Source organism: Rhinopithecus roxellana, chromosome 5 (genome assembly GCF_007565055.1).
Source record: "Rhinopithecus roxellana isolate Shanxi Qingling chromosome 5, ASM756505v1, whole genome shotgun sequence".
In the NCBI taxonomy this organism is placed as follows: domain Eukaryota; kingdom Metazoa; phylum Chordata; class Mammalia; order Primates; family Cercopithecidae; genus Rhinopithecus; species Rhinopithecus roxellana.
This window is the reverse complement of record NC_044553.1, coordinates 106,082,773-106,109,073: the sequence shown is the minus strand read 5'-3', so window position 1 is coordinate 106,109,073 and position 26,301 is coordinate 106,082,773. Positions and strand designations below refer to the sequence as shown.

At 41.3% G+C, this 26,301-nt stretch overlaps 1 protein-coding gene across 5 annotated transcripts in view; it reads right to left on the bottom strand.

The window, feature by feature from the left end:
- PDE8A (phosphodiesterase 8A) overlaps positions 1-26,301 on the bottom strand; it is a 159,804-nt gene that overhangs the window by 60,449 nt on the left and 73,054 nt on the right. For all 5 annotated transcript variants that reach the window (XM_010369860.2, XM_030931145.1, XM_010369862.2 and 2 more), the window contains 4 exons: positions 14,280-14,336; positions 11,769-11,959; positions 2,417-2,473; positions 1,515-1,569 (listed from right to left, as the gene is read on the bottom strand). In XM_010369860.2, the coding sequence (XP_010368162.1) occupies positions 1,515-1,569; positions 2,417-2,473; positions 11,769-11,959; positions 14,280-14,336 (360 nt within the window). The remainder of the gene's footprint in view (positions 1-1,514; positions 1,570-2,416; positions 2,474-11,768; positions 11,960-14,279; positions 14,337-26,301) is intronic.

Here is a 26,301-nt window from a genome sequence, read left to right as displayed (position 1 = left end):
TACTGTCTTCTTTTTTCCACTTGTTGCTGCTGAGAAGCTAGTTGTTAGTGTGTCATTCTTTTGAAGGTAATCTTTTTTCCTCTAGCTTTTTTTATTTTTATTTTTTAAATTTTTTTAAATTTAATTTTAATTTTTTGCAGTTTCACTAGGATGTGTCCTCTTTTAAAATTTACTCTACTTTGGATATGTCAGAATTCATGAATCTATGAATTAGTTTTTTATCAGTTCTGGAAATATTTCAGCTAGTAACTCTTCAAATATTTCCTCTGTTCCATCCTTCCTCTTCTCCTGGAACTCCAGTTATATATACACACAAAACTTCACACACTATCCTCCACATTTCTTCACCTAACTTACTTCCTGTCATTGTATTTCTGTGCTACATGTGACCTACTAAGTTTTAAATTTTTCAATTATTGTGTTTTAATTTCTTACAATTCAGTTTTGTTCTTCATAAAATTTGCCATGATACTTTTAATAGTTTCCTATTCCTTGCAGATATTTTCTGGCTTATCTTTCATTTCTTTACCTATAGTAAGCATACTTGCTTTATAATTCATGTCTCATAACTAGTCTCTGAGGGATGTGAGGGTCTGTTACTAGGCTTTTTTCCCTGATAATTTTTCTTTGGGATGCCCTGTCACCTGGTGGATTGACTCTAGCTTTGACTTACTGCTGCCTGCTGCCCTTGAGCAATTATTTATGGAGATCCTCTGCAGGCAAAGATGAAGCTGTCTTCCTCTGGGGAGATTTGTATTTGCTTCTGTCAGGCACTTAGGAGTCCTACTCATTCAGAAAACTTGAAACTAAATTCACAGCTTGAGATTTCTTGACTACCTTACTTATACAAACCTGGGCTACAAATCTGCCCAAGGGTCAGCCTTACTTAAGTTCTCTCTGTATGATTCCTAAGGCCTCATTTGCAGCCAGCTGACCAAAGCCCCAAGTAACCTTTTGGCTTAGAGAAACCAACACATTGAAGCTAGGAGTGGAGAGAAAGAGAGCTGTGTTTGGGTTGCCTTATTTCCAGAATCCTTAAACTGGCTTAAAAATTTGCATGTATGCATATCAGCATCATAACAATACATCCTATGGTATAATTTTTAGTGAATATGCCATTAAAGGAGATTTTATTATGTTTAGATGACTTTAGCAGGCATAATTTTGAGAGACTAAGAGCATGAACTGTTATAGATTAGATTAGCAGATTATAAAGTTAAACAAAGTTACACCAAACTGTAAAACAAGGACAGTAATTTTTTTTTTTTTTTTTAAGTATGATTGAGGCAGGTTCTCCTTATGTTGCCCAGGCTGGTCTCAAATGCCTGGGCCCAAGGGATCCTCCTACCTCAACCTCCCAAAGTGCTGGGATTACAGGTATGAGCCACCACGCCCGGCCAGACAATAATTTCTTTTTCTTCAAATTAATTCAAAGCTTTTGCTGGGTACTGAACTGAGATAAAATAATTTCTCAAATTGAATTATACTTGTATAACAAATAAGTGAGTACATACCCTTGTAAATCCAGCAGCAATGAAAGGCATTACGGACAACTCTTCTCTATCCACCCTTCAAAATAACACAGTAAAGAACATAGACATAGTTTTTATCAATTACATCTCACCTCTTTTACTCTACTAATTTAAATACTTCGTTATGTAATGAGTACTTTTAGATGAGTCAGATTAATATACAAATTTAAAGGATAAAGTTGAAAACTGTCTGCTGTTTCAGTTTCACATTTGGCTTTTTGGAATTACATATTATAATACTTGAAATACAGAAACTACATTAATAGCAGGAATACACGAGTGTCCAAATATCTTTTTAATATATAAAATTTTTAATTTAAATGAAGTTAAATTTACTCCTATTTTCTTCTACTTCCAGGTTTTTTTTTTTAAATTCCTTTTCCCCCTACAGCTCAGGAAAAAAGTTTAAAGGACACAGAAACGTTTCTTCTATGTATAAAAACATATAAGCTAAATAACATTAATTTGAATACTTGCCCTTCTCCTAATATATTTCTCTTCTTTCCTTACCTCCAATTTAAAAACAAAACCTAAGATTCCCCCATTTATGTGTAATTCAAATCCTCAGAGATATCTGGAGTTAGAAGGCCCTAGGAAGATACCCCTAGAAAACATTCATACTTTTAGGAATGGAATTCTCTCACAGTTTGCCTGTTTCTAAAGTGAAAGGCAGTTTAAAAATCACAAAAATCTAGCATGAGAGCAGAAAGTCCTTCCAGGAAGTTAACCAAAGAAGCAAAATAAAGTAAGAAAGAATAAAGAGGAAAAGGCCATACTACAAAGGGGCATGCCTGACACAGCACACAAGCTGTTATTTGGCCATCTGTTAAGAATAAGTATTACACTAACACCTCGATTTCAACATTAAAAAAATAAAAGTTTACCTGCGTACTACACCAACAATAACTGTGTTTTCTGAGAGTTTTGATGATCTGATAGACCTTAAAAAAAACACAAAACTTTAAAATAAATATAAAAATAATCCTTAAAAACCAAATATACTTAAACAATTACAACAATTAAAGTTGGAAGAGGGGTAAGAAGGGAGAGTAAATGATCCCCTCACTCTCTGAATTCACTCACCTTCTTGACTACTTGATCTTTCTCTCTTTTGGGGGCAAATTCCCATTCAGTGGACTGTGTTAACTGTAACAATTATGGAGTATGAATTAACAGTTAACTAAGATGATATGCATTCACTTGTTCTGATCTTTATTAACCTGCACTGTGTCAGGCAGAGTATTTTCCCTACTTTGTGCTTACATGAAAGAAGTCGTTGGTCTCTTCTTCCAAAGGAAAATGCAAGTTTATGTCTATTACCACAGGTGATGGCTATGTTTACAATGGGGATAAAGGAGCCCAAGGGCTGGCTCCACTGCATTCTAAGGAGCACAAAGGATGAAGAGTTCCTAGGTAAAATGGAGGCTAAATTAATAACCAAAAAAAATCCAAAACTAGGAAATGCAAGATACTGTAATCGGTCAGAAAGAAGAGCATCAACACCTCATGAGAGGGTTAAGAACAGAGGACTGGTCTAGAAAAGTACAAGAGACTGTTCCACTAAAGTTACCCGAAGAGTACGAGACTTCCCATACAGAGTGAATTCAACCCTTCTGCAGAAACAGCTTTAGAGGCCACGGGGAATGAAAATACAGCCAAAATATCAGAGCAGAAATAAATGTGACATAGAATAGGAGAAAGAAAAGAAGTGCTCCACTGGAGAATATGCAACAGCTTTGAACTCATCCTACACTGGGAAAAGAAAGCAGGACTCTAGAGAAGAACAGCTCCACTGGAGAAGGAAGGAACTCACCCCAGACCCAGAGGAAGAAGACTCATGTTGGAGACGGACTCTAAAAGGAGGAGAATGTAGAGGAACATAACTAGACTGCACTAGTCAAGTCAAAGGTGAGCTGGCCTCCTGGAGAATGTGTCTAGGATGGCACAGAAATCAGTCAAGACTGACTGCATTTGCTTCAAGCTGTTAGTTCAAGGATTAGAATCACTTCTGAATCACAGAATTCAGAAAATAATTTGAGCGACTAGTTCTCAATTCTCCCAAAGATGGTACATAACATAACCATTCCAGATGCGTAAGAGATCCATCATGCACGATGGATGCCCCCGTCTTTTTTTGAGACAGGTTCTCATTTGTCACCAGGTTGGAGTACAGTGGTGCAATCACAGCTCACTGCAGTCTTGACCTCCTGGGCTCCAGCTATGAGTAGCTGGGACCTCTGGCACATGCCACTGGCTAACTTTTTTATTTCTTGTAGAGACGAGGTCTCACTACATTGCCCAGACTGGTCTCGAACTCCTGCATTCAAGCAGTCCTCCTGCCTTGACTTCCCAAAGTGCTGCGATTACAGGTGTCAGCCAGCACACTCAGCCAGATGCCCCAGTCTTAACAAACTTTTCCTGTAAAGGGTCAGGGAGTAAATATTTTAGGCTTTGCAGGCCATATGGACTCTGTCACAACTACTTAACTCTACCATTGTAGCACAAAGGCAGCCATACATAATACACAAACGAATGGGCATGACTGTGTTCTCCTTTGCCCATTCTTGCCTGTGGGCATTCAGGCTTCATTTTCTTACGGAATCCAGGTTGAGAAAGGTTGAATCTAACAACAGATGCAGAATAGGCCAGGGGTAGGGAAGTTGCTTGGGAATGGAAAAGCAGCTCTAGGGACCAGCCAGTATCTCTCATGCTCACCTCTTCCCCACCCCCTCAACATCTCTGCTTTTCCGTGTTCACTCTGTACTCCTCTAGTGTCCATCTACATATCCTCTCCAGAGGGAGCAAACCAAAGGGTGCTGCATGGCTCTGCTGGAAGATCCCTTGTAGACACGCCACTTCAGGGCTTACTGGCCAGGTGTCAATCTCCAGTTCAACCCTGGTCCCCCTAACTGGGGAGAGCAGGCAGGCTCAGCTTCCTGGGGAAGAGCTATGGGAAAGGCTGCTTGGGCCTGGAGGGGTCACTGGCACAACAGACACTCACAGACACAGCTAGTGCACTCGTCATACCTGATGACTAATATTCATCCTAGCACTGATCTCAAACAGGGAATAAGAGACTCATAAATGGTATTTTCATCACTTCTAGTGACACTGTGTCTGTTCTGTGTTTACATTTCCATATCACGGAGATTTGGAAGGAGAAAGGGGAAATTTAAGTATGTAGCCATTTCAAACCAGCTTTCAGCTTTTTAGAAGAAAAATCAAGATGGGAGTGATATAATGGCAAGTAGGCAAGCATGTAGGTGATCTCAGTAAGGAGCTTTGAATGACTTACTCATACCTGGAGACACAAGAATGAAAAGCACTAGGTTAAGGATAAAGTGGAAGGGAGGACCTTGTTTACCTGGAGATAAGCCCTTAAAAACAGCTCTAAAACTGTATAAAAAGGTAGAGGCATACTGGGAACTTTTCTGGTGCATATGAAGGAAGAACGGGCTAGAAAACAGAAATGTCAGGAACCTGGATTGAAAATTAACATCCTTGTCTTGGAGTTCATGAAAACTAGGAAAGAAATTACTTGGCATTATTGAAATGTATACCTGGATGCTTAGGAAGTCAGAATTCAAGAAGGTCACGAAAAAGATAGAGTGTGATCCTATAGCATGAGATTCTGAAAGCAGTGTAAGTACTCTAGGAAGTCCCCACCCACCCCACTTTTTTTATGAGACAAGGTCTTGCTCTGTCAGCCAGGCTCGAGTATAGTGGCATGATCATGGCTCACTGCAGCCTCGACCTCCTGGGCTCAAGTGATCCTCTTACCTCGGCCTCTCAAATAGCTGGGACCACAGGCATGTGCCACCATGCTTGGTTAATTTTTTGATGTTTTGTAAAGATAAGGTTTCACCATGTGGCTCAAGCTGGTCTCAAACTCCTGGGCTCAAGCAATCTGCCTGCCTTGGCCTCTGAAAGTGCTGGGATTAGAGGTGTGAGCCATCATGCCTGGCCTCACTGGGAAAGTCTTAAAACCATGCTACTTGGTTTACCATTAGGATTCATTTTGGCCACACAAGATAGAAAACATCAGAGAAGAGTGGTTTAAACAGTATCTGTCTCACATATCAAAAATGTGTAGAGGGAGACAGTCCAGGGCTGCCATGGACTCTGCAGGATCAGGAACCTAGCTCCTACCAGTGTTTCTCTACTACTGTCTGTACATGAGGTTTCTTCCTCGTGGTCCAAGACAGATACTGAACACTAGCCATAATGTCCATATTCCAGACAGCAGGAAAAACGGAATGCTTCTTCCCTAAGGATACTTTCCAGAAGATACACATGATGGGTACATTGGCCAGCTGTAAGAAAAACTAGGGAACACAATCTATTTTCTAGGTAGCCATATGCTCAGCTACACATCAGAGATTCTGTTATTAGGAAAAGAATAGAAATGGATACTGGGGGCAACTACTAGACTCAAGCTACTCTAGGCAACTACAAATAATTCTGATAATGGACTCAGCACAACACTGGAAAAAAGGCCACATAATGGAGGCTCACTATAAGAACATAGCCCAGCCTTTTAATGAGTTAAGTTTTACAAAAGCAAACTCCATTACTTGTGCTTTGCTATTTTTCTCTGCCATATGGTATGAGTTTCAGATGAAAAAGAATGGGATTGATAATGGTATAAAGGATCTGCACACCAAGGTGAATCAAGAAATTGTATAAAAGCATCTGGCGCTCTGGGTTCAATCTTGCTTCTTCATTCAACATAGATTTTAATTCTGTTAATGTGTTTTGGGTTTTCAAGCAGTACTTTTTTTTCATTTTCTCTATTTACCTTTATGAGATCTTCCCTTTTATTACAGAGACCTACTACTGTTGCACAAAGAAATACCACTGCACCTCTTCTGAGTCCATTAAGCATATGTCTTCAAAAGGTTCTACAGTGTCTTATAAAAAATAATTTTCTTAGTCTTCAGGGCTGTTTTTCCCCCTTCATTATGTGGTGGCACTTTTCACAGGCCCCCCTTTGCATCCTGTTTACACACCCCTGAATACAATTCGCATCTGTACAGGCTGAGAGTCTGCTAACAAAGAGGGTCACAAGAGTTTCCTTAGCACCTCTTCACTGAACACCCTTGGTGTCAGTAGCTGTCCTTCTCTTAGGTCTGGGCTATAGACCACATCAACAAGCACAGTTCAAGTTTGGAGAGTACTGCCAGCAGGCATGCACAGGTCTGCTGCAGAGCGGGCTCCTGGCCTGTTCTCTCTGATTCTCAAACTAAAACTGAGAACTGATGCAATTTGCTATTTGAAACTACAGTATGTGGAGAACTATCCTCAGGTTCCTCATGCCTCTGTCCCTTCTTAAAACACAGTAGAAAAACCATGTCTCTGTCCATATCCCTCTCTTCCTTACTTTGGGTTTCTGAGTAGATGCAGAAAGTAAAGAATCACGGGGCAGCAGGGATGGCAGGGACTAGAGTGCAGGCCTCTGCCCAGCTCATACAGCCTTGCTGCTCTGCTGTGGCTCAGCCATCTGTTTCTCTGGTCAGAGCAACCTCCAGCATCCCAGGCTTGGCAGAACACAGTGGGAGTAAAGCAAAGCCCGTTTCCACTGCCTTCCTTTATGGCCACTGGTATTTTAGCTTCAAAGACTGAAGTGTGCAAGGCACAGTTCAGAAACAGGCTTCTTTATTAGTCTCCACAGTACGACAGATACAGTGGAGATCCCTATCCTTTTCTGTTCTCTCAGCTTCTGACCTATCATCTTATCTTTGTGTGTTTTTATTTATTATTGCTATGGTCAATTTTTGTCTCTTTTTCCCTCTTCATGGGTTTTTTGATAAGAAGTTGGGAGAAGACATTGATATCAAGTACCACAGTGGGAATATGAAGCCATACTCTGTTGGGAACTACTGGATGGGCCTCTAGCAGCCTCACAACTGATTGACTTGCCTCATCTCCTCCAGTTTTCTACTCCATTCTCCACTTGGTAGTCAAGTGATTTTCTATCCTGCTCGACACTCTCCTGCGCAGAATATATCAATGTCTCAACTACCTACGGGGTGGAGTCCACAGTCTTTGGCTCAGCACACAAGGTCTTCATCATCTGGTTCATGTCTGCGGTTCCAGCCTCCCCTGACACCCACTCCATATCTGCCTGACCAGCAGCCATCCAGCACTGAGCAGAGATGCCTGGATGTGTTGCCTGTTACTATACATGCTGCTCCCTCTACCTGGAACATTTTCTCCACCTTTCTTCCTTTTAAAACTCCTGCTCATCCTTTAAGATGCAACTCAAGTATCCTCTGGCACAGCCCTCTTTGACACAGGCACCCACAACACTGCGTAAACCTCTTCTGTGGGCACTTACAAGCCTATACCGAAATCACTCACTTTCCCTGCTAACTAAAGTATTAGCTCCTCAGAGACAAGAAGCACATCTTCCTCATCTATGTAGCTCTAGTACCAAATGCAGTGCCCAGACCTGAGGAGACTTGCAAAGTAGGGTTCCTAAACTGGTAGATTTGGAAATATAATAGACATAGAATATTTGCTGTTAGCAACGCATCTCATAAGGAGTGTAAGGAGTTCCAAATGCCCCCAACAGAGATACAGGTGAATGCTAGTCATTTAGACAGGTCAACAACCTATGAAAAGCTCTTCATAGGCAGTGTTGATTAGGTATCCCAAAAGGGAAGATGAAGGGAAGGACACAATTCTGCAAGGCTAAGGTCTCACGAGCCACGTAAGTCAGCTCAGAGACAAGGCAAGCTGGTTTAGGGGCGGGGAGCCTGGAAAGATTTCTTAAACAGTCCAAAGTGGGCACACATCCTTAAAGGGATGATCTTAAGGGAGATAAGTCAGGTAAGGGCCAGAATGAAGACAAAACTGATAGGAAAATAAATCAGGGTCTGTTCTTGCCTCTAGAAAACTCACCACGATTAGTACAAGGACCCACCACTACCCCAAATCCTCACCCAACAAGATGGAGATGATGTGGTAGAAAACAGCTTGTGAGAAAGACTTGAGATTCTTGGCCAAGGCTGTGATGTGGCCATCAGGAAATAAATGTGATCGGGGATTACATTTGTAAAGTCCTGCGCTCTCTGGCTAGCACAGTGGAGGGGACTGTTCTGCTTACTCGTCACTGGTTCCCCCAAACCTAGTGTGAGCTTTTTGGTTCTGAAGCCATGCTTACGAGGGCTATCAATCAGAAAAGGGTACCCAGGGGAAGCACCCTTGATGTGGTGGGAATATGAAACCAGGACCTGTTAGGAGCCACTGATAGCAGTAAGGGTGTGCTCAGTTCAGAAAAGAAAAGATGTCTGCGGGGGACACAATTCCTGTCCTCTAATGTTGGAAATCCATTGTGGGGAAGAGGAATAATAGATTTGTTCAAGCAATCTTGTGGGCCAACTGTGGACAAAGTTGGGTTCAATAAAAGCAGAGCTTCTAAATCTCAGGGCTTTCACTTAGTGAGCCCCAGGTCCCGAGGAGAGGCTGGATGGAGGGTGCTAGGCACTTCACAGAGGAGAGGCACAGCTGACATTCTGTGCTTCTCTAAAACCTTATATTAAAGCAATCCAGTTCCCATTCCTTACTTAAAAACTATATAAAATTGTTATTTACATGATGAAAGAACTCTGATTAACTACAGTGCTTATGAAATTTGGTATTTGTGTGAGTTTTTAACTGAGACGTAACATTACTTTTTTTCACTGAAACATTTCAGCTCCTCTAGTCTATAAGCTTATAAAAGACGAGAACTTCATTTTATAACTTTCAGTCTAAAACATTCTCTTGTACATAGCTCAATAAAAATCTGCTGAATGAATTAATCCTATTTTTTTAGAATATTCCTAAAACATATAGCAATAGTACATTTTCTTCCCTTAAAAAGTGGAATATAATGTTACGTTTCTTTTACTACAATTTTTTTTTTTTTTTTTTTTTTTTTTTTTTTTTTTTTTGAGACGGAGTCTTGCTCTGTCACCCAGGCTGGAGTGCAGTGGCCGGATCTCAGCTCACTGCAAGCTCCTGCCTCCCGGGTTTACGCCATTCTCCTGCCTCAGCCTCCCGAGTAGCTGGGACTACAGGCGCCCGCCACCTCGCCCGGCTAGTTTTTTGTATTTTTTAGTAGAGACGGGGTTTCACGGTGTTAGCCAGGATGGTCTCGATCTCCTGACCTCGTGATCCACCCGTCTCGGCCTCCCAAAGTGCTGGGATTACAGGCTTGAGCCACCGCGCCCGGCCCTACAATTTTTAACAGTGGAACATAACCAGTACAATTTAATTTTTCTTTTACAATACAAGATGCTCTAGTAGTCACCTTTAAAGGTATGAACTTCCATTGTCCAGCACATACCTGTGGCTAGGCTTGGGCCTGGACAAGACTGGGAAAGAGACCAAGTTTTCTCCAGCCCCTCACGCTGTCCTCCCTTTTCTATCTCGGCAGCCATTTGGCCCACCTTAGACACCTCTACTGCCTTGCAACATTCCACCATGACTACCAAGTATCATGTAATTTACATATCATCTTCCCTTCCTCTGTGTGGTACCTATTCAATGTTAGGGATAAAGGGGATACTAGAAACTAAGTGTTCAGGCCGGGCGCCGTGGCTCAAGCCTGTAATCCCAGCACTTTGGGAGGCCGAGACGGGTGGATCACGAGGTCAGGAGATCGAGACCATCCTGGCTAACACCGGTGAAACCCCGTCTCTACTAAAAAATACAAAAAACTAGCCGGGCGAGGTGGCGGGCGCCTGTAGTCCCAGCTACTCGGGAGGCTGAGGCAGGAGAATGGCGTGAACCCGGGAGGCGGAGCTTGCAGTGAGCTGAGATCCGGCCACTGCACTCCAGCCCGGGTGACAGAGCTAGACTCCGTCTCAAAAAAAAAAAAAAAAAGAAAGAAACTAAGTGTTCCAAATTTACAGCTAAGCTAAAACACCCCCAGAGAAGGCGCAGTTACCCACAGACAAGCAGCTGTCCAGGAAGAGCCAAACAAGGTCCTGGACCTCCCTCTTTCCTAGCCAGAGCTCTCTCTATTTCTCTTGGGCTGCAATCCCCCATGAACGTGCTGGGTGACTGGCCAGATGACATGTCAAGAAATCTGGGGTAGGGCGGGCATGGTGCGGTGGGTCACACCTGTAACCCCAGCACTTTGGGAGGCTGAGGCAGATGGATCACTTGGGGTCAGGAGTTCAAGACCAGCCTGGCCAATATGGTGAAACCCTGTCTCTACCAAAAATACAAAATTAGCCGGGCATGGTGGTGTGCGCCTGTAATTCCAGCTACTTGGAAGGCTGAGGCAGGAGAATCCCTTGAACCCTGGAGGCAAAGGTTGCAGTGAGCTGAGATTGAGTCACTGCACTCCAGCCTGGGTGACAGAGTGAGACTCCGTCTTGAGAAAAATAAAATAAAATAAAATAAATCTGGGCTACAATGATAATGGCTTATTGTGAAGTCAACCAGATCGAAACAGATGAGGAACATAGGCACATTTCAGGTACTAGATCAAGGCCACAGGAGAAACTACTGGAGGCAAGTCGTGGAAGGGTAAATGCTACCTAGTCTGACTACCAGGAGTGTGGAGTTCTCACCACCAAGGAAACAAACCCACGTTGACGTCACCACATACCCCACAAACAATCTTTTAATATGGTGTCATTTGCTTGTCACCTTGGTTTTTAACCCACAGGTTTTTAATCTACTTAGCTTATATCTTTTCTCTCTCTTAAAAGTCAAGATTTTAAATGTCCTTCAAGTTAATATGTCATAAAATTTTATATTTGCCTTGCTTCCACCAGCAGCAAATAACTTTCTTTAAAAGGCATTTTTTAGGTTTAGGTCACTACACAGAATTCTCTCATAGTATTGACAATGTGCAAGTGTTATAAATAAAACCCATTCATCGAACATTAAAAGACAATTTTCAAAATTTTTACAACTTTGAAAACAATCTGAAAAATTATAATTCTTACTGCACTAATATGCAAGTGATATTTGTGGTTAATTACATTTTGGGTTTCACTTTGACCCTTAATAATTCTTCTTATCCATATTTTCTTACTGTTTCAAGTAAAGTGAAGCAAGACAAAACAAAAGAGACATACATCAGTCCTACAAATAGTGAGGTTCTAATATTCTGTTTATTTTACATGCATGGAAAGCAACTTAAAAGAGAGAGTGAGTCTAACTTAATCTATTTCTAGGCTGCATGTATTGTCACAAAGGCCAATGGGACCATTTAGGCCAGAGTCTTGGGCTTACCTGCACAGTGCCTCTGCATCCAGTTGTCGAGGATTTCTGTGGTCTATGATGATAATGTCATGATGTTTGTCCAGGAAACAGGCAAGGACAGCCTGAGCCTCCTTGGTAACTGTACACTTAAACCCTGCTTTTTCACATGCCCTGCAGAATCCATTACATTGGTTATCTTCTTTGGTAAACACTAAAAGTACCTGAATCAAAACAGCACAGACACTTTTTTTAAAAAAGATGTTAGAATTGTCATTTCTTACACTTTTTTTTTCTTGAGACGAGTCTTACTCTGTTGCCCAAGCTGGAGTGCAATGGCACGATCTCGGCTCACTGCAACCTCTGCCTCCCGGGTTCAAGTGATTCTCCTGCCTCAGCCCTGCCAAGTAGTTGGGCCACAGGCACAAGCCACTATGCCTGGCGAATTTTTGTATTTTTAATAGAGATGGTTTTGCCATGTTGGCCAGGCTGGTCTCGAACTCCTGGCCTCAAGTGATCCTCCCACCTTGGCCTCCCAAAGTGCTGGGATTACAGGTGTGAGCCACCGTGCCTGGTCAGAATTGTCATTTCTGTGTGTGTGTGTGTGTGTGTGTGTGTGTGTTTTGGGGGGATGGTGGGTGAGCGACAGGGTCTTCCTCTGTTGCACAGGCTGGACTACAGTAGTGTGATATCACCTCACTGCAACCTCCATCTCCAGGGTTCCAGTGTTCTTGTACCACAGCGCCCCCCGTGGCTGGGAGATTACAGGTGTGCACCACCATGCCTGGCTAATTTTTGTATTTTTAGTAGAGATGGGGTCTCTTGATGCTACCCAGGCTACTCTAAAACTCCTAGGCTCAAGTGATCCACCCGCTGTGGCCTCCCAAAGTGCTGGGATTACAGGTGTGAGTCACTGCACCTGGCCATATGCCTACTTTTTTGCCAAGAAACCCAGTGACAGAACTCAACAAAGGTTTAGTTAAGCATTTTATCTTGAAACTAAATGAATTAAAACACATTAATATTTATTTTAGCTAAAAGAAAGTTAACTGGGTAAGTTCTCAGATGGTGAATGCTAATATCTTGGTGAAATTATTGGAATACTTAATCCTATAAATAATGTATTGAAATGTTTGACTCAAGATTTTATGTAATTCCTCCAAGTTAAAAAAAAAAATCACTTTGATTAAAAGAAGAAAGATTTAAAGTAGACCAAAATGTGACACTTCAAAGCCTAGTGACACAGTCACAGGTACAAGAGGTAGCATCTGTGCCTCTGCCCAGGACAGTGGCTGGCTGTCCAGGATAGGGGCTGGCTGCCCCTGATCACGTCAGTCCTGGCCTGGAGCAAGCGAGGCCTGTATCCATAGCTTCTTCCTTATCCATCCAGCCTCCTTCCCTCTCTCTCTGCCTGCTATGCTCACTCCCAATGTGGTTCAGGAGCACCGGTACTCCATCCCTTTAGAAGCAGACTGACAATGGGGCAACAGTGGTAAGGAGGAGACGGGCAGCCTGTGAAACAGACTGCAAAGCTGTCAGAAACCCTCCTTAAGTTTATTTCTTCCAAGTTTACTCAACTACACAAAGACCATACATGCAGAGAACTAAGAGCACACATTTCTGTCAGCATTTTCCACATATTTTTTAATGTAATAGTGAATGAAACATGTGTTTATGTGCGGGGAGTCTGGATAAGTTGACTAAATTTCAATTGGTTGTTTTCTGTCTCATATTTTGAATTACATATATTACAGATATCCTCTCTCTGATACAGCTGATTCAGCAACATTGAAAAGACAATCTTTTTACTTTTTATATTGGAAAATTTCAAATCTACAGAAACGTGAATGAAAATGAACATTAAAGATGCCCTTTCTCTACATTCATCAACATTTTGCCACCTTTGCTACGCTTTCTCTCTCTCTCTAAACACGTACATGTACATACATGCAATTATACACATTTTTTATTTATTGCTGAACCAATTTTTTCCTTTTGTTTGAGACAGGGTCTCATTCTGTTGCCCAGGCCAGAGTGCAATGGTGCGATCATGACTCACTGCAGCCTTGACCTCCTGGGCTCAGGTGATTCTCAAAACCTTAGCCTTCCAAGTAGGTGGGACCACAGGCGCACACACCTCCATGCCCATCTAATTTGTTGTTGCTATTGTTGCAGAAACTGGGTCTCCCTATGTTGCCCAGGCTGGTTCCAAACTCCTCAAGGACTCCTCAAGCTCAAGAGATCCTACTGCCTCAGCCTCTCAAAGTGCTGGGATTATAGGCATGAGCCACCGTGCCTGGCCTATTGCTGAACCAATCAAAGCAGGCTACAAACACTTCATCTCTAAACACCGCAATGTGTATTTCTAAGAAGAGGATATTCTCTTATATAACTATAATACTGTTACAGAGTTCAGGGAATTTAACACCGATCCAAACACTATTATCTAAATGAAAGACTATTTTAAATGTGTAAATTTAGCTCCACCTCCACCCTTTTTAAAGAAAATCAGCATGTGAAAAATACAGCACAGTTCATTATTACCTGAAGTTGATCTTGATGAAATCTCATGGGGCCAAATTGCACATCAGCTACTGCTACCTGTAAGAAAGAGATCTGTTTAAAATTGAAAGAAAAAAAGACAATAGAGAGAAGCTTAACTTTTTCTCTCTCTAATCAGTGCCAGAAATGAAAGCAAAATTTCTATTCTAGAGACAAATAAATAGTAGACAAATGAAATGATTATGAGGAATCCTAAGGCTCTCCTTATGGCCCCCAGGAGAAGTGGGGAGCAGGAAAGGAGAAATAAAATGAATAAATAAAATGAATGTGATTCTGGCTTTGCCTTTTACTAGCTACATGTGACTTTAAGTGAATTAATCTTCCTCAGCCTCAATTTCTCATTTGTTACAAAGGCCAAATGAGATGACAATACAGAAAGCCCCCCAATAACAGATACTAAATAAACGCTGATTCCCCCTGTGCCTATTTCCATTTTTTTCCTGATGGATGATGAAATCTTATATCCAAATGGCACACGAGTAATGCAGTCCAGCAGGCAGAACTGCGGAATGTCATTGAGAAATGGTTGACACTTTCCATTTTACAGAGGAGCATAATAGCATTTACTGATAAGTACTTATCCATTTGAGAATGTAATGCTAAATCAAAGATAAATATAATATCGTAACCAAACCCCAATGAGTAATAACAATCACAGCACCAATGGAAGATTCAGTGTGTTCTGGTTATTGTGCTAAGGGCTGAACATACGTTATTTCACTGAATCTGATAGTAATGTGGTGAGAGTTTGTAGCTGGAAAACTGAAGTTCTAATTACCCTGCATTAAGGCCACACAGCAAGTGGCAGTGCTGGGATTCCACCCAGGTTTGTTTAGCTCCATACAGTGTGCTGTAAACTCAGGAACACTAGACGATTTGAATAGTCTGTGTACAATACAAAGGGGCCCAAGGATGGGAGAAGGTGGGGCTGAAATCCAGTTCCAGGTGATGAATTCTGGCACTGGGCTGCTACCCAGGGAAAAAGACACATTTTGTAATTTGCCCAGAAACTCTGTAGGTGTTGATGAGATCCCAATCTAGACCTCTATGTGATGGTATGATTCATCACAGCAACAGAAGAACAAGATCCATAGGACTTCCTACAGAATGTTTCCCAACTGACTGCCCTCCTCCAATCTCTCCCCTCAAGCAGTGATCTATTCTAGTAAGCACATCATATGAAGTTTGCTTAGTGACAGGAGAAAAATCGACATATATTTTTAACCATGAGAAGCTGATGTCTACTAATTATGGGCCACTGGCTCAATTTCTGAATTGCTTTCTAATAATTTTATCTCTCAGAAGGCATAAAAAGAATGATGGTCCCTAATATTCTAGACCAAAGACTGAGGAGGAAGATTCTTCAGTTAGGTGAAAGAGTCAGGAGAACAGACAGTGCATGGTATCACCTATCCTCTTGAGTTCTGCAATTAGGGGCCAATCTCATACTGGTGTAACCGGATGCCAAAGCCAGAATTTCTGAGGGAAGATGGTCGAAGAGGTCCAAGGAGAGTCTTAAAAGATGGATTCAGAGAAGACAGTAGAGTAAGAAGCACGAGGAATCTGTCTGCCCACCTAGACTATACTGCACCGGCAGAATATGTCTGATATAGCTATTTTAGGAACAACTGAAGACTTGCAACTTCCAGGGGAAGGCTTGGATGGTAAACCGCAGTTAATTTTAGCTCTTAGCACATAGCAGGTACCCAGGCCCATGGTGGGTAGCTGTGCATGTGTTCCTGAAGCAACCTGCACACAACTTGCAGGACCTAGGGAAGGCAAAAACAACCTTGTCCTCCAAATATCAGGGATCTGTGCTCTGATCACTGAATACAGAGGTGCAGACAAAGAATGGGTGCATTATTGTTGCACTTTCTCCCATTGTTGCAAGCCATTCCCCCTCTAATTGAAGAGACTTCTAGGAGATTTAAAGGGCTAACACCCTTCCTCTCCTTTCATTTTTTCTTTTATCCCCTTTGAGAGTCAGACATTAGGGACTAAGGCATTCAAAAGCAATGGCATATACAGGGAAAACAAGAAAGAGATTATGCAAGCCTAGGGAAAGGCTTAGAAAATGCCTGAGAAGACCTTAAGTTTACACATTAGACTGATCCTTGGCACAGAGATGGCCTACCACAATTAAAAACAAAACAAAACAAAACAAAACAATAACAGCAAACCCTGGGGAAGACGGAGAATATGACTTCCAGAGTTACCACATTATTAAATTCAAATGCCCAGTTTTCAACACAAATTCACAAAGCATACAAATAAACAGGCAAAGTACAGCCAATTCAAATGAAAAAGAACTAAATCAACAGCAACCATCCCTGAAAGATACCTAATGGCAGATCTACTAGACAAAGACTTTAAAACAACTTAAAGATGCTAAAAGAACTGAAGAAAGATGTGGAGAAAGTCAAGGAAATGATGTATGAACAATATGAAAATATAAGGAAAGAGATGGGAAAAAACTAAAAAGAAACCAAAAATAGTTTCTGGAGCTGAAAAGTACAATAAGTGGAATGAAAATTTCACTGAAGAGATTCAGAGGCAAATTTGGGCAAGCAAAAGAAAAAATGAGCACACTTACAGAGGGGACAATTGAAATAACAAGTCTGGCAAACAGAAAAAAGTTTTGAAAAAAAAAAGTGAACAGAGCTTACAGTGCCTGAAGGACACCATGAAACAAGCTAATATATGCATCATGGGAGTCCCAGATGGTGGAGAGAAAGGGAAAGAGAAAATGTATGAAGAAAACATCCCAAACTTGATGTAAGACATAAATATAAATATTCAAGGAGCTCAACCAACAATAAGTAAGATGAACTCAAACAGACACATACTAAGACACATATTTAATGAAACTGCTGAAAGATAATAAGAGAATCTTGAAAGCAGCAAGAACTGGGCTCACGCTGGTAATCCCAGCACTTCGGTAGGCCAAGATGGAAGGATCGCCTGAGGCCAGGAGTTCAAAACCAGCCTGGCCAACACGGTGAAACCCTGTCTCTACTAAAAATACAAAAAAAAAAAAAAAAATTAGCGGGGGCGGAGCAAGATGGCCGAATAGGAACAGCTCCAGTCTCCAACTCCCAGCGCGAGTGACACGGAAGACCGGTGATTTCTGCATTTTCTTTTTTTTTTTTTTGAGACGGAGTCTCGCTCTGTCACCCAAGCTGGAGTGCACTGGCCAGATCTCAGCTCACTGCAAGCTCCGCCTCCCGGGTTCACACCATTCTCCTGCCTCAGCCTCCCGAGTAGCTGGGACTACAGGCACCCGCCACCTCACCCGGCTAGTTTTTTGTATTTTTTAGTAGAGACGGGGTTTCACCATGTTAGCCAGGATGGTCTCGATATCCTGACCTTGTGATCCGCCCGCCTCGGCCTCCCAAAGTGCTGGGATTACAGGCTTGAGCCACTGCGCCCGGCCGATTTCTGCATTTTCAACTGAGGTACTGGGGTCATCTCACTAGGGAGTGCCGGACAATCGGTGCTGGTCAGCTGCTGCACCCCGACGAGGGAGAGCTGAAGCAGGGCGAGGCACTGCCTCACCTGGAAAGCACAAGGGGGAAGGGAATCCCTTTTCCTAGCCAGGGGAACTGAGACACACAACACCTGGAAAATCGGGTAATTCCCACTCCAATACTGCGCTTTAACCAAACGGGCACACCAGGAGATTATAACCACACCTGGCCGGGAGGGTCCCATGGCCACGGAGCCTCCCCCATTGCAAGCACAGCACTCTGCGATCTAACTGCAAGGCAGCAGTGAGGCTGGGGGAGGGGCGCCCGCCATTCCTGGGGCTTAAGTAGGTAAACAAAGCCGCTGGGAAGCTCGAACTGGGTGGAGCTCACAGCGCCTCAAGGAAACCTGCCTGTCTCTGTAGACTCCACTTCTGGGGACAGGGCACAGCTAAACAACAACAACAAAAAAAGCAGCAGAAACCTATGCAGACACAAACGACTCTGTCTGACAGCTTTGAAGAGAGCAGTGGATCTCCCAACACGGAGGTTGAGATCTGAGAACGGACAGACTGCCTGCTCAAGTGGGTCCCTGACCCCTCAGTAGCCTAACTGGGAGACATGCCCCACTAGGGGCAGTCTGACACCCCACACCTCACAGGGTGGTGTACACCCCTGAGAGGAAGCTTCCAAAGGAAGAATCAGACAGGTACACTCGCTGTTCGGCAATATTCTATCTTATGCAACCTCTGCTGCTGATACCCAGGCAAACAGGGTCTGGAGTGGACCTCAAGCAATCTCCAACAGACCTACAGCTGAGGGTCCTGACTATTAGAAGGAAAACTATCAAACAGGAAGAACACCTATACCAAAACCCCATCAGTACGTCACCATCATCAAAGACCAGAGGCAGATAAAACCACAAAGATGGGGAAGAAGCAGGGCAGAAAAGCTGGAAATTCAAAAAATAAGAGCGCATCACCCCCCTGCAAAGGAGCGCAGCTCATCGCCAGCAACGGATCAAACCTGGTCAGAGAAAGACTTTGACGAGATGAGAGAAGAAGGCGTCAGTCCATCAAAATTCTCAGAGCTAAAGGAGGAATTACGTACCCAGCACAAAGAAACTAAAAATTTTCAAAAAAGAGTGGAAGAATTGATAGCTAGAATAATTAATGCAGAGAAGGTCATAAACGAAATGACAGAGATGAAAACCATGACACGAGAAATACGTGACAAATCCACAAGCTTCAGTAACCGACTCGATCAACTGGAAGAAAGAGTATCAGCGATTGAGGATCAAATGAATGAAATGAAGAGAAGAGAAACCAAAAGAAAAAAGAAGAAAAAGAAATGAACAAAGCCTGCAAGAAGCATGGGATTATGTAAAAAGACCAAATCTACGTCTGATTGGGATGCCTGAAAGTGAGGGGGAAAATGGAACCAAGTTGGAAAACACTCTTCAGGATATCATCCAGGAGAACTTCCCCAACCTAATAGGGCAGGCCAACATTCAAATTCAGAAAATAGAGAGAACACTACAAAGATACTCCTGGAGAAGAGCAACTCCAAGACACATAATTGCCAGATTCACCAAAGTTGAATTGAAGGAAAAAATCTTAAGGGCAGCCAGAGAGAAAGGTCAAGTTACCCACAAAGGGAAGCCCATCAGACTAACAGCAGATCTCTCGGCAGAAACTCTACAAGCCAGAAGAGAGTGGGGGCCAATATTCAACGTTCTTAAAGAATTTTAAACCCAGAATTTCATATCCAGCCAAACTAAGTTTCATAAGTGAAGGAGAAATAAATCCTTTACAGATAAGCAAATGCTTAGAGATTTTGTCACCACCAGGCCTGCCTTACAAGAGACCCTGAAGGAAGCCCTAAACATGGAAAGGAATAACCGGTACCAGCCATTGCAAAAACATGCCAAAATGTAAAGACCATCGAGGCTAGGAAGAAACTGTATCAACTAACGAGCAAAATAACTAGTTAATATCATAATGGCAGGATCAAGTTCACACATAACAATATTAACCTTAAATGTTAATGGACTAAATGCTCCAATTAAAAGACACAGACTGGCAAACTGGATAAAGAGTCAAGACCCATCAGTCTGCTGTATTCAGGAGACCCATCTCACATGCAGAGACATACATAGGCTCAAAATAAAGGGATGGAGGAAGATCTACCAAGCAAATGGAGAACACAAAAAAGCAGGGGTTGCAATCCTAGTCTCTGATAAAAATAGACTTTAAACCATGAAAGATCAAAAGAGACAAAGAAGGCCATTACGTAATGGTAAAGGGATCAATTCAACAGGAAGAGCTAACTATCCTAAATATATATGCACCCAATACAGGAGCACCCAAATTCATAAAGCAAGTCCTTAGAGACTTACAAAGAGTCCTAGACTCCCATACAATAATAATGGGAGACTTCAACACTCCACTGTCAACATTAGACAGATCAACGAGACAGAAAGTTAACAAGGATATCCAGGAATTGAACTCATCTCTGCACCAAGCGGACCTAATAGACATCTATAGAACTCTCCACCCCAAATCAACAGAATATACATTCTTCTCAGCACCACATCACACTTATTCCAAAATTGACCACATAGTTGGAAGTAAAGCACTCCTCAGCAAATGTACAAGAACAGAAATCATAACAAACTGTCTCTCAGACCACAGTGCAATCAAACTAGAACTCAGGACTAAGAAACTCAATCAAAACCATTCAACTACATGGAAACTGAACAACCTGCTCCTGAATGACTACTGGGTACATCACGAAATGAAGGCAGAAATAAAGATGTTCTTTGAAACCAATGAGAACAAAGATACAACATACCAGAATCTCTGGGACACATTTAAAGCAGTGTGTAGAGGGAAATTTATAGCACTAAATGCCCACAAGAGAAAGCAGGAAAGATCTAAAATTGACACTCTAACATCACAATTAAAAGAACTGGAGAAGCAAGAGCAAACACATTCAAAAGCTAGCAGAAGGCAAGAAATAACTAAGATCAGAGCAGAACTGAAGGAGGTAGAGACACAAAAAACCCTCCAAAAAAATCAATGAATCCAGGAGTTGGTTTTTTGAAAAGATCAACAAAATTGCCAGACCGCTAGCAAGACTAATAAAGAAGAGGAAAGAATCAAATAGATGCAATAAAAAATGATAAAGGGGATATCACCACCGACCCCACAGAGATACAAACTACCATCAGAGAATACTATAAACACCTCTACACAAATAAACTAGAAAATCTAGAAGAAATGGATAATTTCCTGGACACTTACACTCTTCCAAGACTAAACCAGGAAGAAGTTGAATCCCTGAATAGACCAATAGCAGGCTCTGAAATTGAGGCAATAATTAATAGCCTACCAACGAAAAAAAGTCCAGGACCAGATGGATTCACAGCTGAATTCTACCAGAGGTACAAGGAGGAGCTGGTACCATTCCTTCTGAAACTATTCCAATCAATAGAAAAAGAGGGAATCCTCCCTAACTCATTTTATGAGGCCAGCATCATCCTGATACCAACGCCTGGCAGAGACACTACAAAAAAAGAGAATTTTAGACCAATATCCCTGATGAACATTGATGCAAAAATCCTCAATAAAATACTGGTAAACCGAATCCAGCAGCACATCAAAAAGCTTATCCACCACGGTCAAGTTGGCTTCACCCCTGTGATGCAAGCCTGGTTCAACACACGCAAATCAGCAAACGTAATCCATCATATAAACAGAACCAAAGACAAAAACCACATGATTATCTCAATAGATGCAGAAAAGGCTTTTGACAAAATTCAACAGCCGTTCATGCTAAAAACCTCTCAATAAACTAGGTATCGATGGGACCTCTCTCAAAATAATAAGAGCTATTTATGACAAACCCACCGCCAATATCATACTGAATGGGCAAAAACTGGAAGCATTCCCTTGGAAAACTGGCACAAGACAGGGATGCCCTCTCTCACCACTCCTATTCAATACAGTGTTGGAAGTTCTGGCCAGGGCAATCAGGCAGGAGAAAGAAATAAAGGGTATTCAATTAGGAAAAGGGGAAATCAAATTGTCCCTGTTTGCAGATGACATGATTGTATATTTAAAAAACCCCATCGTCTCAGCCCAAAATTTCCTTAAGCTGATAAGCAACTTCAGCAAAGTCTCAGGATATAAAATCAATGTGCAAAAAACACAAGCATTTCTATACACCAATAACAGACAAACAGGGAGCCAAATCATGAGTGAACTCCCATTCACAATTGCTTCAAAGAGAATAAAATACCTAGGAATCCAACTCACAAGGGATGTGAAGGACCTCTTCAAGGAGAACTACAAACCACTGTTCAATGAAATAAAAGAGGACACAAACAAATGGAAGAACATTCCATGTTCATGGATAGGAAGAATCAATAACGTGAAAATGGCCATATGCCCAAGGCAATTTATAAATTCAATGCCATCCCCATCAAGCTACCAATGAGTTTCTTCACAGAATTGGAAAAAACTACTTTAAAGTCCATATGGAACTTAAAGAGCCCGCATTGCCAAGACAATCCTAAGCAAAAAGAACAAAGCTGGAGGCATCACGCTACCTGGCTTTTCAAACTATACTACAAGGCCACAGTAACCACAACAGCATGGTACTGGTACCAAAACAGAGATATAGACCAATGGAACAGAACAGAGCCCTAAGAAATAATACCACACATCTACAACCATCTGATCTTTGAGAAACCTGAAAAAAAAAATGGGGAAAGGGTTCCCTATTTGGTGCTGGGAAAACTGGCTAGTCATATGTAGAAAGCTGAAACTGGATACCTTCCTTACACCTTACACAAAAATTAATTCAAGATTAATCAAAGACTTAAATATTAGACCTAAAACCAAAAAACCCCAGGAAGAAAACCTAGGCAATACCATTCAGGACATAGGCATGGGCAAGGACTTCATGTCTAAAACACCAAAAGCAATGGCAACAAAAGCCAAAATTGACAAATGGATCTAATTAAACTAAAGAGCTCCTGCACAGCAAAAGAAACTCCCATCAGAGTGAACAGGCAACCTATGGAATGGAAGAAAATTTTTACAATCTACCCATCTGACACAGGGCTAATATCCAGAATCTACAAAGAACTTAAACAAATTTACAAGAAAAAATCAAACAACCCCATCAAAAAGTGGGCAAAGGATATGAACAGATACTTTTCAAAAGAAGACATTTATGCAGCCAACAGCACGTGAAAATACGCTCATCATCACTGGCCATCAGAGGAATGCAAATCAAAACCACAATGAGATACCATCTCACACCAGTTAGAAGGGTGATCATTAAAAAGTCAGAGAACAACAGGTGCTGGAGAGGATGTGGAGAAATAGGAACACTTTTACACTGTTGGTGGGATGTAAACTAGTTCAACCATTGTGGAAGACAGTGTGGCCATTCCTCAAGGATCTAGAACTAGAAATACCATTTGACCCAGCCATCCCATTACGGGGTATATACCCAAAGGATTATAAACCATACTGCTATAAAGACACATGCAGACGTATGTTTACTGAGGCACTATTCACAATAGCAAAGACTTGGAACCAATCCAAATTTCCATCAATGATAGACTGGATTCAGAAAACGTGGCAAATATACACCATGGAATGCTATGCAGCCATAAAAAAGGATGAGTTCATGTCCTTTGTAGGGACATGGATGAAGCTGGAAACCATCATTCTGAGCAAACTATCACGAGGACAGAAAACCAAACACCGCATGTTCTCACTCATAGGTGGGAATTGAACAATGAGAACACTTGGACACAGGGTGGGGAACATCACACACACAGGGTGGGGGGAGGGGGGAGGGGTAGCATTAGGAGATATACCTAATGTAAATGACGAGTTGATGGGTGCAGCACACCAACATTGCACATGTATACATATGTAACAAACCTGGCACGTTGTGCACATGTACCCTAGAACTTAAAGTATAACAATAATTTTAAAAAGCCATGTATGTGCAGCCATAAAAAGGAACAAGATCATGACCTCTGCACACACACGGATGGAGCTGGAAGCATTATCCTCAGCAAACTAATAGGCACAGAAAACCAAACACTGCATGTTCTCTCTTATAAGTGGGAGCTAAACGATGAGAACACATGAACACATGTGGGGGGAACAACACACACTGAGGCCTGTGGCAGGTGGAGGGAGGGAGAGCATCAGGAATAATAGTTAACAGGTGCTGGGCTTAATACCTGGTTGATGGGTTGATCTGTGCAGCAAACCACCATGGCACACATTTATCTATGTAACAAACCTGCACATCCCAAAGTACCCCGGGACTTAAAAGTTGAAGAAAAAAAAATTTTTTTAACAAATTTTTTTAAAAGCCATGTATGAACAAAACCCACAGCAAACATCATAATGAATGGTAAAGGACTTTTCCTCTAAGATCAGGAACAAAGCAAGGATGCCTACTGCTTCTGTTCAACACAGAAAGTCCTAGCCAGAGCAAATAGGTAAGAAAAAGACAGTCGAAATAGAAAATAAGAAGTAAAATTATCTTTATTCATTTGTATGATCTTATATGTAAGAAAACCCTAAAGATTCCACACACACATACACAAAAGCCTGTTAGAACTAATAAAGTCAGCAAAGTATCAGGACATAAAGGCAACACACCAAACAAGTTGCATTTCTATACACTAACAATGACCAATCTGGAAAGGAAATTACAGTAAACAATTCCAATTACAATAGCATCAAAAAGAATAAGGCACTTACGAATTAATTTAACCAAGGAAGTGAAAGATTTGTACAAGTGAAACTACAAAATATTGCTGAAAAATTAAAAAGACTTAATAAATGGAACCACATCCCATATTCACAAATTACAATACTTAACATTGTTAAGATGTCAATACTACTCAGAGCAATCTATAGATTCAAAGCAATCCTTAATATGTTTTTTGAAGAAAAAGAAAAAAACCCATTCTAAAATTTATATGGAATCTCAAAGGATCTCGCATAGCCAAAACAATCTTGAAAAGAACATAAGTGGAGAACTCACACTTCCTGATTTTGTAACTTACTAAAAAGCTACAGTGATCAAAATAATGTGGTACTAGCATAAAGACAGACACACAGACCAATGAACTAGAATAAAGGACCCAGAAATAAACCTTTGTGTATAGGGTCAAATAATTTTTAACAAGGGAGCCAAGAACATTCAATGGTGAAACGAGAGTCTTTTCAACAAATGGTGCTGGGAAAACTGAATAACCACATTCAAAGAATGAAGTTGGACCCTTATCTAACACCATATACAAAAATTTATTCAAAATGGATTAAAGACCTAAATTTAAGACCTAATACACAGAACTCTTAGAAGAGAATACAAGGCAAAATCTTCACAACACTAGACTTGGCAATGATTTTTTTGGATATGGTATCAATGGCACAGGCAGCAAAAGAAAAAAGAGACAAATTAAACTTCATCAAAATTTTAAAATTTTGTGCATAAAAAGACAACAGAGTAAAAATGTAACCCACAGAGCTGGAGAAAGTATTTGTCAATCATATATCTGGTAAGAGAGTAATATCTAGACTATATACAGAACCCCTATAAACTCAACAACAACCCAATCAAAAATGGGCAAAGGACTTGAACAGACATTCTTCTCCAAAGAAGATATATTAATAAAAGAAAGGGCCAACAAGCACATGAAAAGATGCTCAATATCAATAACCATTAGGGAAATGAAAATCAAAACCACAATGAGACACCACCTCACACTACTACCAGAAAATAACAAGTGCTGATGAGAACATGGAAAAACTGGAACCTCTGTGCCCTGTTGCTGGAAATATTAAATGGTACAGCTGCTGCAGAAAACAGAATGGCAATTCCTCAAAAAATTAACAAAATAGAATTAACATACGATCCAACAATCCCCTTTTGGGTATATATTCAAAAGAATAAAAAGCAGTGATTCACACAGAAATTGGTATGCCCATGTTCATAGCAGCATTATTCATAATTTCTAAAACATGAAAACAGCCCAAGTGTCTAATGACAGATGAACAAATAAACAAAGCCAGGAGTGGTGGCATGTGCCTGCAGTCCCACGTACTCGGGAGGCTAAGGCAGGAGAATCACTCAGGTCTGGGAGTGAGCTCAACACAGTGAGATCCTGTTTCTTTCTTAAAAAAAATAAAGAATAAATGTATTTTAAAATGTGATATATGCATACAATGGAATATTATTCAGCCATAAAAAGGAAATTCTGACACATATGCTATGGAACAGATGAACTGTAAGAACATTATGCTAAGTGAAATAAACCAGTAACAAAAAGACAAATTCTATGATTCCACTTATATGAGGTACTTGGAGTAGTCAAAATATATATAGAGAAAGCAGAATGTGTTTGCCAGGGAGAGGGGGAAGGGAAGAATGGGGAAGTTCTTGTTTAATGGATACCTTGTTTTAGTTTTATAAAATGAAAAGAGTTCTGCAGACAG